At 41.6% G+C, this 12,622-nt stretch overlaps 1 protein-coding gene and 1 long non-coding RNA gene across 4 annotated transcripts in view; one reads left to right on the top strand and one right to left on the bottom strand.

Moving 5' to 3' along the window:
- The window catches only part of PACSIN2 (protein kinase C and casein kinase substrate in neurons 2), a 55,866-nt gene that overhangs the window by 13,839 nt on the left and 29,405 nt on the right, over positions 1 to 12,622 (bottom strand). For all 3 annotated transcript variants that reach the window (XM_081191762.1, XM_081191761.1, XM_081191760.1), the window contains exons 3-7: positions 6,820 to 6,976; positions 5,614 to 5,849; positions 4,434 to 4,589; positions 3,025 to 3,200; positions 727 to 847 (exon numbers count right to left, since the gene is read on the bottom strand). In XM_081191762.1, the coding sequence (XP_081047888.1) occupies positions 727 to 847; positions 3,025 to 3,200; positions 4,434 to 4,589; positions 5,614 to 5,849; positions 6,820 to 6,976 (846 nt within the window). The remainder of the gene's footprint in view (positions 1 to 726; positions 848 to 3,024; positions 3,201 to 4,433; positions 4,590 to 5,613; positions 5,850 to 6,819; positions 6,977 to 12,622) is intronic.
- Positions 1 to 12,622, top strand: part of LOC308585878 — a 98,901-nt gene that overhangs the window by 1,541 nt on the left and 84,738 nt on the right. The window lies entirely within an intron of this gene.

Consider the following 12,622-nt stretch of genomic DNA (forward strand, 5'->3'; position numbering starts at 1 on the left):
TAAATATCTGCAACAACATAACCTTTCTACAACAGTCTTTTTAAAAAATTAGCATAAAGCAATGTTAAATTGCCATTTGCATATTATCTAGCTCACAATGAAAAAAACATTACCAAGGCAGCAATAATTTGCTAATATTATCCTGAGAGCACATGGCAGCACTTTGGTTTCTTACGTGCTTTTTTCACGTAGGGTCTTTGGTAAAAAGATCTGGCTTAGCTTACACTGAATGCTGTAATGCATTTGTATTGGAAGCCATTTAAAAAGGACGTAGATTTCACACCTCTTTAAAACAAAACAGCAACATGAGGATAATATTTAACTTATTTCATTCCTAGTGTATTCTTCCAAATAGGAGCATGAGCCAAACATGATCAAGATTCCGAAGGAGAAACTCTCAAATGGCTAAGTCACAACCTGAACCATAAAACTGCTGGTTAATTTTGAACACAGAAACGTTACAACAGCGGTTGCCTTTTGCCCACCAGTCCCTCCTATGGTACCTGGCAAATGTCCAGTAATTATTATTTCAAAATTAGTCTGCTATTCTTACTTAGTTCCTCTTTGCACTGGCATAGCCTCTTGTCCAGTCACCAAGAGCTTCCCTCTGTGAGTGTGTGGCAGCCAGGGCAGATGGAGGTGCCTTTTCCCCCATTGAGGGGGGCATGGCAGCACCATTTTGTGGTCCCACCAGGAAAAGGCTGCAACAGAAGATCAAGTCCTTACCTCAAACTGGGGCCAGTTCATGGACATGCCTGGACCATGATTAGCTCTAAACCACCTCAGATCTTCAACAGTGTCTGCTGCTTTGATGTTCTGCTCCAATTCACGATAGATATTTTTATAGCTGTTAAGTAATACATGCTGATTTAGAAGTTGCAATGAGCAAATCAGAAAGGTTTCAGCTATACAATGTTTTGCCTAGGTATTATCCTATAACATCTGCATGAGGTTCGGTACAATACAGACATGTAGTAGATAGGAAAAAGGAGTAATGTCTTTTTAATCAGTTCTATAAACAGCTGATGAATATTTTCATACCACTGTTTTAACAAAAATATTAACCTTTTATGTGCAGTTAAACATATTCATCATCAGCTAGAAGAGAGAGAGAGCTTTGTTGCTTCAACCCACATTAGTCAATCTGGATGGAAAACACAAACCAGATCAACTATAAAATTTGTGCAAACTTTATTGTGAGAGTATTTCCCAAGGGCAAGGTGAATTCTGTTATTAGATCTGCACATCTACTAGGCATTTCACTGCAGCACCAACAGACTTACTATTTGGTATTACTACTTAAATACGAACTAGCAGAGAGAAACATTTCACAAATGTTTAACACACAGGCTGGTTTTTTTACTAACAAGGGGATTGGGTCAGTGCTTGCACTACTGCACTGCACACTTCAGTGATAAAACTGAGACTAGCAACATACCTGCATCCATTTTAGCCTGATAACTGAGAGGGAGAAAAAAACTAAAAATAAGAAGTTTACTTTATAGTTTAATCAAGTAATAATAAGCAAAAAAAAAATCTGGTCATGTGTTTTAGCTGTTAAACGTATTTTCTAGAGACGTATAAGCAGCTGATCAATAATATTTGGAAAAAAACGCTTTGAAGCTGGGTGTGAGCAAGGGCATCTTTCAGTGGCCAATTGTATTTATAAGTATTTAAGAGTTTAATTTCTTTAACTACCTGTCTTTGGGGATAGGGTAAGTTGTATATAACACTATCATACAATTAGTTTTTCCTTCCTGGAAAGATTAGTGCTATGCCTAAGTGTGTTAGAAGCTATATGGAATTATTCTGTTTTGCGGCCAGTACTTCACCACTAAAAATCTTGAAGACAGAAAGAGGCTGACGGCAGGAGTTGTTGAATGTTTTTTCTAGAGAAAATACCCTCTACCCCAGGCATAGGCAAACTCGGCCCTCCAGATGTTTTGGGACTACAGTTCCCATCATCCCTGACCACTGGTCCTGTTAGCTAGGGATGATGGGAATTGTAGTCCCAAAACATCTGGAGGGCCGAGGTTGAGATAGTTTGCCTATGCCTGCTCTACCCTCCCATTATCATAAACTCACTCAAGTTGATCTTTACAACCATCTAACTGATTAATCTATTAAAAGCCTTTAGAACATTGCCCTGCTTAATTTTTAAAATTATTTTAATTACTTTAGTAAAGGTACTTTAATAAAATACTCTGTCTACCTATATCTCCCACACAGGGAATTCACCTTTGGGTTGTATTTGTTTAAAACCGAACTTAATATTCTATAAATAAACTACTGTAACTCATTCTTGGACCTTGTGGTGAAGGGTGGGATAATAAACAAACAAACAATTCTTTTGGGAATGTTATGAGGATAAAATTGGGGGTAGACCATTATCATAATGTTACAAAGCATATGCATGTAATACTATTTATCATTATTGTATTTATTTCTGTTTTATTATTTATTTATTCCTGAATAAGCCTGTTAGTACTGTTAACGCTCTAAACTAAAATAAATCATATTAATTAATTAATATTTACCATTCTGTTCCCAGCTTGTCAGCATCATGTTTTCTTATTGTTACTTTCTACTTAATAAACAAGCAAGCAGTTTCAAAAAGTGCTAACAAAACTGAGGGCGGAAGACCCCTTTTTGGAAGCCCCTTCTCTTTCACAAAGGAGGGTTGCACCCATGATGGTGCGTGCTTCCTAAGAAGACTTTTTTTCCCTTACTGAATCTTCAAATTTATGCAGATTTAACCAAATCAACTAAGATCTCTCTAAGTAAAACACTAAGAGAAAAATCACTGGTAGCTTTTAAAATGAAGCCAGTCACAATCACTAGCTTGTGAAAATCACAAGGTCTTCCTATAACCCTCTTCAGAAGTCAGTAAATTCAACAGAAAAAATGTTTAAATACAGGTTATGTCACCCCAATTCTATATTCTTTAAATAGTGAGCTATGCTAGCATAATTTACTGTTAGAAGACAACTTTGGTATGCAATGGCTTTCAGCTTACACATTTACCCTGGAACAGTAGACAAGTCAAGATGTTTCTGAACTTCCAACAGCACTTCTCGGAAGAAACGGATACGTCTTTCCTCAAACTGCTGACACTGCTCAAAAACCTGCTCCATATTTTCCATATATTGAGGTGTTGCATTGTCCAGGTCTTTCAGAGCCTTTTCATACTTTTCTCTCGTCTTAAAGACAAAACAAACAGACAAATCCAAATCAGATCAGCTAATTGGGGAACTACGTCTGACCAAGCTGGCTATGGCACAGGCAAGACTAACCTTGCCGCACTGGATTGCTCACAGGTGACCCGGAAGAGCTAAGCTAAGGTTAGGTCTACAGGTGGATGCCACTAAGATATCCAGGCTCAAGTTTGGCAACCTGTCTCCCATTAGTACAGGGACCCCTGACCATTAGGTCCAGTCGCGAACGACTCTGGGGTTGTGCCGTTCATCTCGCTTTATTGGCCGAGGGAGCCGGCGTACAGGTTCCGGATCATGTGGCCAGCAGGACTAAACTGCTTTTGGCAAACCAGAGCAGCACACTGAAACACCGTTTACCTTCCCACCAAAGCGGTACCTATTTATCTACTTGCACTTTGACGTGCTTTCGAACTGCTAGGTTGGCAGGAGAAGGGACCGAGCAACAAGAGCTCACCCCGTCACGGGGATTCGAACCACCGACCTTCTTGACTCTGTGGTTTAACCCACAGCACCACCCGTGTCCCATTAGCACAGTTCTAATTGTGTTGACTGCCTCACTTCAGTCTCTGGCTGTGTGATAAAGCATAGTTTATCATCATGTACTATTATTAATAAAAAATTGAATATCTATAGCCCTTCATCCTGTATCATCATTCTCTTTCCACCATGTGAACCGACTATCTTTGTGTTTCTATGTCTTTTCTTGCTGCTCTTTGCAGAGTGTTTAAGTAAGCCATGTTTAACATGTGGTCTTTTTCTATGCTGATGGAAGTGGGTAACTTTGGAAGCAACTTAGAAGGGGGAATTTGAAAGGTCTAACAGACTATCTCTTTCCATGCTTTCCTTTGCTGCATGTTCTGTGATTTCAAATCTCTGCAGGGCTCTCTCACCAAAGAATTGTTGGAGCACTCTCAGAGGTGCAATACGTAGTTCATTCACACACACAAAATGCCACTGGCATATCTAGAATGCAACAGGAAGAGAAGAACACTTCATACAACTGAACAGCAAAGTGAGAGTGAAAGTGTGCACATGTACGCTCCAAATACCCTAATTTGAATAGAATAAGGATACTAATAATATGAGACAGAAGGTGACAATTTTTTACCCTTGTGCTAGGATCACTTATATTTACTAATCTACCTAGTAGTATTTCCATTTTTCCACCTGGAAGAAATGCTTGTAAAGTTCGCATGTTCAGAGTAACACACAGTTTACCTTAAGGACATCCTGTTTACTCTTATCAACTTTGTCCTGCAGTTTCTTCAGTTGTTCTGGATTCAGGGCTGGGTCAGCTTTGCTATTAGTCTCTCTGGATACGGCCAGCTTTTCTTCCTTGCAGGCTACATGATATGCTTTCTTAGAAGCTTCGACCTAAGTGACATGTTTTAACAATAATTTCATCTTTGTACAGCATCACTATAAGCACCCACCATAGATTAGAAAGTTTGAGGGGAAATATTGTTGTAGGACTTAAGGAGGTATCAAAATATCTTCAGATAACCTGATCATTATATTGCTGAAAAGTAGTGAGCAAAACTGAGGCGCCAATAAATACCCTTTCCCACATTACACACGTGAAGAGGTCCTGTTGCTGGCCCTGCCCCTGGACACCCAAAAGGGAGTCTATATGTTTGCAGGGAGAAAGCATGTGTGAGCAGCTTCCCGAAGCACTTAAAGAATGGAGAATTGTTTGCTCATACAAGACAAAATGAGACTTCAGTCGCTACTTCCAATCTACAGATACAACAAAAACTTGTAGTCAAGGACTTAAACACATGTTTGGCTCTCTGTGGCTTTAAGACCAGAGGGAAATGAGCACTGGCCACAATTTTCCTAGAGAGTGAGAAAAATAGCAGTGGAGCCAACTGCTGCAACATTACTCCATTCCTGACTTTCGCTCTCGCCAGGAGGAAAGAAGAGATTCTTGAGGAAGGCACAGGGCCCTGCTGCATTCTCCAGTCAAGAAACAGCACACTATGGGCAGGAGAAAAGAGGAAAGAAGCGGGAGAACTGGATGCAAGGATGTCCTTCTGCAACATTCAGTTCTTCCTAAAAAGAGATCAACAGTCCAGCCTACTGTGCCTCTCTGCTTCAAGGACCAGAAAGCAAGGACCTGTTGACCATGATCAACAGTGGAGTTGGCTCTCTCAGAAGGTGGCAGACTCTCCGTCACTGGAGGTTTTTAAGCACAGGTTGAATGGTCATCTGTCCTGGATGCTTTAGCTGAGATTCCTGCATTGCAGGGGGTTGGACTAGATGACCCTTGGGTCCCTTCCAACACTTTAATTCTATGGTTCTATGTGAAAGCACCCAATGCAGCCTGGATACAAGAGCACGGAGAGGTGTAACAGTGGACAAAGTTGCAAGGAACACCCAGTACATAACAATCACTTACCTCTTTTAGCTTTTTGGCCCATGGTTTCTGAGCTTTCCTAAATCCATCTTCAGCTTCTTTGGTTTCCTTAAATCCACCCATTATTTGCTTGTGAAATGCCTCCTTCTGCCAGTTCTTTATCTTTTCGAAGTCTTCATTCATTAGGGCACTTTTTACTTCTATGTGTAGTTCACTCACCTTTTCGGCCTCAGACATAAATGCATGCCAAGCCTTTTCAACGGTACCATACTGGGGCCCTGATCACAAAGATGGAAAAAAAGCAGCAAATGAAGTCATTTTTCTCACACTATCCTGAGTTTTTAAGGGAGGACTATAGCAGGCTTCCTCAACCTCAGCACTCCAGATGCTTTGAGACTACAATTCCCACCATCCCTGACCACTAGTCCTGCTAGCTAGGGATCATGGGAGTTGTAGGCCAAAAACATCTGGAGGGCCGAGGTTGAGGAAGCCTGGACTATAGTGACTACATTCACTTCATAATAAAGCAGTTAATGGTTTACTGTGAACATACAGAGGCCTGACAACACCTAGTGTGTCTATTGTGGTTCCCCAGAATAAGCCAGGGGGTCCTTAACACACCATCTGAGACCATGCAAAGAGGCTGAAAGGCAGGAGGATGGTCAATGCCTTCTAGATCACCCACCAAGATTTCAGTAACGCAGGCTAGGTCAGTTCTTTCAATAAGGATCAAACCCTATATGACAAATCCTATAACACCAACCTGGCATTAAGCAGCAACACCCTAAGACTGGTCAGATAAACTTAAATATTCTTTAATCGATCCCTGAATCAGTGAACCCTTTGGTCCAAGGATAGGTATATATTTTTAGGTACCCATTATGACTGAACCTGCATTCACTCTATTTTTTTCTCTTAAACCTTCTTAGAAATCTACTCCAGGACCTATATTTGTGTTTTTCATAACTTGTTGGGTTCTATTATTTCACCTTTTTTAAATAGAGGGCTAATTTAATTAAGGATAGCTAGACTCAAGTAAATTACCAAATCACTTGTGTTAAAAAAAAGATGGGTAGATTTTGAAATCTGGACAAACAGCTACTCACTGACATTTTGGAAAAAGGATGGTATCCAGGGTTACTGCACTTTTTTCAGTGCTTCCTACTAACCCGCTAAAATAAGTGGACTTGCACACTGCCATCGACACAGAAAACATAAACACGCAAAATAGACAAAAGTTCCCTTTACCCTTTTCTACAAGTTGTCTCCACCTTTTCGCCCATTCAGTGAGCTGCTGTGCATAGCCCTTTTCTATCCTTGCACGCTCATGAATGCAGTTCATCAGATCACTGCAAAGTCTATGACCATCATCAATGCGTTTCACTGTCCGCTTATAGTTTCCAACCTAAAAAGAGAGACAGAAACATTTATATAAAACACATCTACGGCAACAAATCCAACCTCTTATTTAAAATGGACGCCAATTGTTTTTCTGTTCCTAGAAACGTGACAACCATTCTTAGGTTAATTACAAAAATGAAACTTGTACTGAAAATCAGTTTGTAATGCCAATCGCAAGCAATCAAATACTATTAAATGACCATGATTCTGAATGCAGTGAAATATTCCCTAAATACATTCAGGTATGTACCAAGGAGTCAAGATTTGAGAGAATTCCAATTTTTAGCTATAAGCAATCTTGCTGCACTTGATGTGTTAAAAAAGTAGGCATTTTCTTATCCAAGAAAGCCAGCTTAAAGTACCATAATCACCTTTCCTAATACTATTTTATTTGTGTTTCCTATTGAGGACCAAATCCAATTCCCTTACACACCTAGAACTCGTCATACTTACCAGAGTTCTGTTATTTTGTAAAATAATAATAATAATCATCATCATCTAACAGTTACATTCAGATGAACAATTGAGCTAGCTAGGAATGTTGAAGTGTTGCTGGCCTTATTTGTAACCAGCAGCATATTTTTCATATAAGACAAAGCCTAGAGCACAGTCTGTAAGAAAGATCTTAAAAATCAAGAGTGTTCCATAGAGCCAACACTGCCTTTTTAATAATAATAATAATAATAATAATAATAATAATAATAATAATAATAATAATTTATTTATACCCTGCCCATCTGGCTGAGTTTTCCCAGACACTCTGGGCAGCTCCCAATCAAGTGTTAAGAACAATACAGCATTAAATATTAAAAGCTTCCCTAAACAGGGCTGCTTTCAGATGTCTTTTAAAGATAGGATAGCTGCTTATTTACCAGCTCCACCTGGTACGCAGGCTGAGACCCTACCTGCCTGCTCTATGTGGGGCTACCTTTGAAGGTGACCCGGAAACTACAACTAATCCAGAATGCGGCAGCTATACTGGTGACTGGGGGCGGCCGCCGAGACCACATAACACAAGTCTTGAAAGACCTATACTGGGTCCCAGTACGTTTCCGAGCACAATTCAAAGTGTTGGTGCTGACCTTTAAAGCCCTAAACGGCCTCGGTCCAGTATATCTGAAGGAGCGTCTCCACCTCCATCGTTCAACCCTGACACTGAGGTCCAGCTCCAAGAGCCTTCTGGTGCTTCCCTCCCTGCGAGAAGCCAGGTTACAGGGAACCAGGCAGAGGGCCTTCTCGGTAGTGGCACCCGCACTGTGGAACGCCCCCCCCCCCACCAGATGTCAAAGAGAACAATAAGTACCAGACTTTTAGAAGACATTTGAAGACAGCCCTGTTTAGGGAAGCTTTTAATGTTTGGACTACTGTATTTTAATATTTTGTTGGAAGCCGCCCAGAGTGGCTGGGGAAACCCAGCCAGATGGGCAGCGTATAAATAATAATTTTTTATTATTATTATTATTATTATTATTATTATTATTATTATTATTATTATTATTATTATTATTATTATTACCCTGTCCTGAATAAGGGTTTGTCCGCAGTCCTTTCCTCATGCAAGAGAACAGGCATCACGTCCAAGGGTGTATGGGGTGGGCAGCAGAATTGTGAGGACTGATGTGGGAATGAAAGCACTGCTTGTTTCTAACTGCCAGTCACCTAGGAGCCAAATAGGACTACTCTGGGGAGGCCTATTGCGGCTTCCTGAGAGCCTCCAGGCTGCTGCACCACTTCCCCAGAGTCCACCTAGTCAACCAGTTCATTGCAGCTAGCAGAGGACAAGACTCTGGGGTTATCACAGCTTCATTCTGCGAGATTCGAAAGTCATGGCAACAACCCCCTTAGGGTCTCTCACCCCATCCAGTTCCTTCCCCACCCACCCGCCATGTAGACCTGCCTCTAAAGCCACAGAAAAGGGTAAGAGCTGCCCTCAGGCACGCTGCTATGGTTCGTCTTAAGTGTGTCGTCCAAACCCTGGCTTGTGGCTTAACATAGCACAGCAGCAAAATGATTATAGGAGCAAAGCTGCCACAATCTCCTGCTCAGGAGCCTGCACTAAAACATGGTTTGACATGGTGTTCCTGGCAAAGAAATTCATACAAATGTTTTTTCAGTTGGCAACCCTCAAAGGGGCAGGAAAGTGAAGCTTAGACTCTCACTGCTACTAAAAGGTATTCTGAGCCCTTGTAGTTTCTGCATTGGCAGAATCACAGGAGACTCCCTACAGGAGTGAAATTTGAAGTCCTCTTAGCATACAAATACATCTGCCAAATATTCTCTCTTACAAATGAAGCTGTTGTCTTGCCAAACTCAAAACGGACACCATGTCCTTGTTGCGCATTCCCTTCTGGCAATACACTTGCAAGTATTTCCACTTAATACGGAGTACATCATAAGTGACGTTTGCAATTGGCACAGCTTATACGGAACAGTATCACCTGAAGGGGAAACCCTTTAGACCTTTTGGTCCATTGTAAACAATCTGCTTTTAGCACTATCCTCATGCACACAACAGTCAAATCCCTAATGCTATTTACTCGGTATCTACTAAATCTTATATTGTATTGCTAAGATTCACTGGTGACCTGTGGCATCTTTATGTAAGCCACACTTAAGTTCAAAGTGCAATGGGAGCTGCCTATAAACTGTGAAGGTGGTTCCTGGATTGAACTTCCACAAACTGCAGTCAGGTTTCATGGGAACTTCACAGGAACTTCACTTGCATGGCCTTGGAGAGTGTGGGGGAGGGGAGGCAGAAGGTAATTAAATACTGTAGCCAAACCACCGTACGTTTCCATGTGTAACACGGCCCCATATATAAGACGCCCCCTATTTTGGGGGACTAAATTTAAAGCAGGGGTGTCCAACAGGTCAACCACAATCGACAGGCCGACCCGCAGTTGTTAGAAGTCAGTCGCAGGCTCATTTTTGTCCGCGGGTGGAAAAGGAGCATTCGGCTCCACCCCCTCCCTCTTTCCTTTATCTGCGCACAATTTCAAGAGGGGTAGATCACTGCCAGTTTTTCAGATCACAGTCCCTGATTTAAAGAAAATGGGGGGAGATGGCACAGAGTTGTCAAGCTTTTAGAGGGGGGGGAGATTGCCCAAAGCTGTTGAGCTTTTTTCGGGGAGGATTGACAAGAGTTGTTTTCTGGGGGGGAGTGCCCAGTTGCTGGACAACTTGTGGGGGTGAATGCCGAAAATCTCTCACTCAACTGAAACGCTAACAATTCCAATCCAAAGCAGCCCTTTACACATCCGCAACTAACTGCAAATAACTCACCCAACTGACAAAGCAGCCCTTGCAGCAGACACCATTCACCCACCCAATCACAAGATCCTGTTCACGGCTGCAACCAATCGCCCGTCCCCCCTCTGCACTACCCATGTATAAGACCACCCCCCATGTTTAACTTAAATTTTGAGTAAAAAACCCTCATTTTATAACACAAAAAAGTACTGTAAATGCAAGTCAGAGATAAAAATGCAATCATGAACACACTTCAGTTACTTTCAAAAAGTTTCTATATTTTTGTAAATGGCTTTTAGGTATTTTACAATCCTGCAGTATATAACTTTTATGTAATAAGTAAATAAAAAGACTTGCCTCTGATATTTAAAGGCTGCATAATTCCTACAATAGCAAAGTTATTGACAAATTCTAGAGGCAAATAGTTGTGCCCACGCAAGCAGAACCTGAGGCTCAATTCAGACAAGCCAGAAAGCAGTAGGATGAGCTTGCAATGCAAATAACAGGCAATGTATGGTCCAGACCAGTTCATCTGCTTTTGTATTCCATCCTCTCAGCACTTGGGTCATAGCAAATTATTTTCTGGAGGTAGAACAACAGGTGTAAATATGGTTTGCCAATCTGGACATCACAGCAAACCACAAATGGTTTGCAAACCGCAATCCACCATGGTTTTGAACTTTCTGATTCCGTTTTGCCAGCACCACGGTCTGTCGTGATGACTGAATAGAGTCTGGGTTCTATCTGCAAAACAGGAATCTAGTTTAAAAAAAGAAACAATGGGCCATGATGATACTATGCAAATATAACTGAGGATGGGCGGGGGGAAGCTACTGGGAAATTTATTCTGCTTGGCTGCTAAAGAGAAAAGAATGTGTCATTTGTTTTCAGGTCAAATGCTTCTGATGGAAAATAGCCTCTGAGAGCATTTTATAGTTTTTGATCTTTGCAATCCAGCAAGCAAAATTTGAACAAAGCACTGTTTACAAAGAAGATCCAAAACGTTAACCATACTTTGTTTTTACTAAGCGGAAAGATGTTACCAGTTGGTTTCCTGTGCTTAGCATATGCAAAGGCATATGCGATAGTTTGCTTAAGCAGAAAATGAAATGTAGCAATACTTCAAAACCTTCACATTTGTATCCCTAGTAGCAGAACATGAAAGCTGGAGATTAAATTTTTAACATCGATATTTTTATATTTTGGGGGGCAAACGGAATCTTGAGATTTGGCTAGCAGATCTATAAATGCAGCTGGTGGAGAAAAGAGGAAAATTCAGCTTTCCACCAGGTACGTTTCTTCCCACCAGGTCTCCCCCATTTAGTTATTTTGTAGACTACATCTGGAATCAGTTTCTACTTGTGTTATAACCAGCAGTCAGAAAGCTACTTTGACATGAACCAAGGGCTTAGACACATTCAGTGGGCTCTCTCTTTAAAACAGCAGACAAGTTATGTCATATCAAAATGATTTCTAAAAATCTCAAGTCTGAAAAGCAATCCCAAGGATAGATTCTGAAGTTCATTTGGTATGTGGAATGAGCTGTGGAACTCTTTCACTTCCAGCCAATGGCTATTGCGACCAAGTGCAGAACATCACAAGCTTACCTACTTGTTACCTTCCCCAACATTAGCTGGATTACTGTCATGTGTTATATGTGGGGCTGCCTCTGAAGACAGTTTGGAAACTTTTGGAGGCTTTTGGTTTTGATACTTTTGGTTGCCCTTTTGTGAAAGTTATCTAGCTCCACAATAGCCTTTCTGAGAAAAGCACGTCGGGCTATGCCTTGGATACTTCAACCCTGCTTCATCCCTATGTGGTATTCCAAATAGGGTCATATAATCAAAGTGCGTAACAGCATTACAATACCGGTGATTTATTTCCCTTTTTCCCTTTCCTAATTATCCCTCTCACAGAATTACGGTAGTCTTTCACAGGTGCTGCACACCAAGTTACTATTCTCATTGTGCTATCTATAATGACTCCAAGATCTCTTTCTCCTCCAATGTTCATCAGTTTCAGTTACTTAAGGTAAAGGTAAAGGTACCCCTGCCCATACGGGCCAGTCTTGACAGACTCTGGGGTTGTGCGCTCATCTCACTCTATAGGCTTTTCGCTGTCCGCAGACACTTCCGGGTCATGTGGCCAGCGTGATGAAGCTGCTCTGGCGAACCGGCACAGAGTAGCACATGGAAACGCCGTTTACCTTCCCGCTAGTAGGCGGTCCCTATTTATCTACTTGCACCCAGGGGTGCTTTCGAACTGCTAGGTTGGCAGGCGCTGGGACCGAGCAACGGGAGCGCACCCCGCTGCGGGGATTCGAACCGCCGACCATGTGATCGGCAAGTCCTAGGCGCTGAGGTTTAACCCACAGCGCCGCCCGCGCCAGTTACTTATCAAA

This window comes from Podarcis bocagei, assembly GCF_964188305.1.
Source record: "Podarcis bocagei genome assembly, chromosome: 4".
NCBI classification, from domain to species: Eukaryota; Metazoa; Chordata; class Lepidosauria; order Squamata; family Lacertidae; genus Podarcis; species Podarcis bocagei.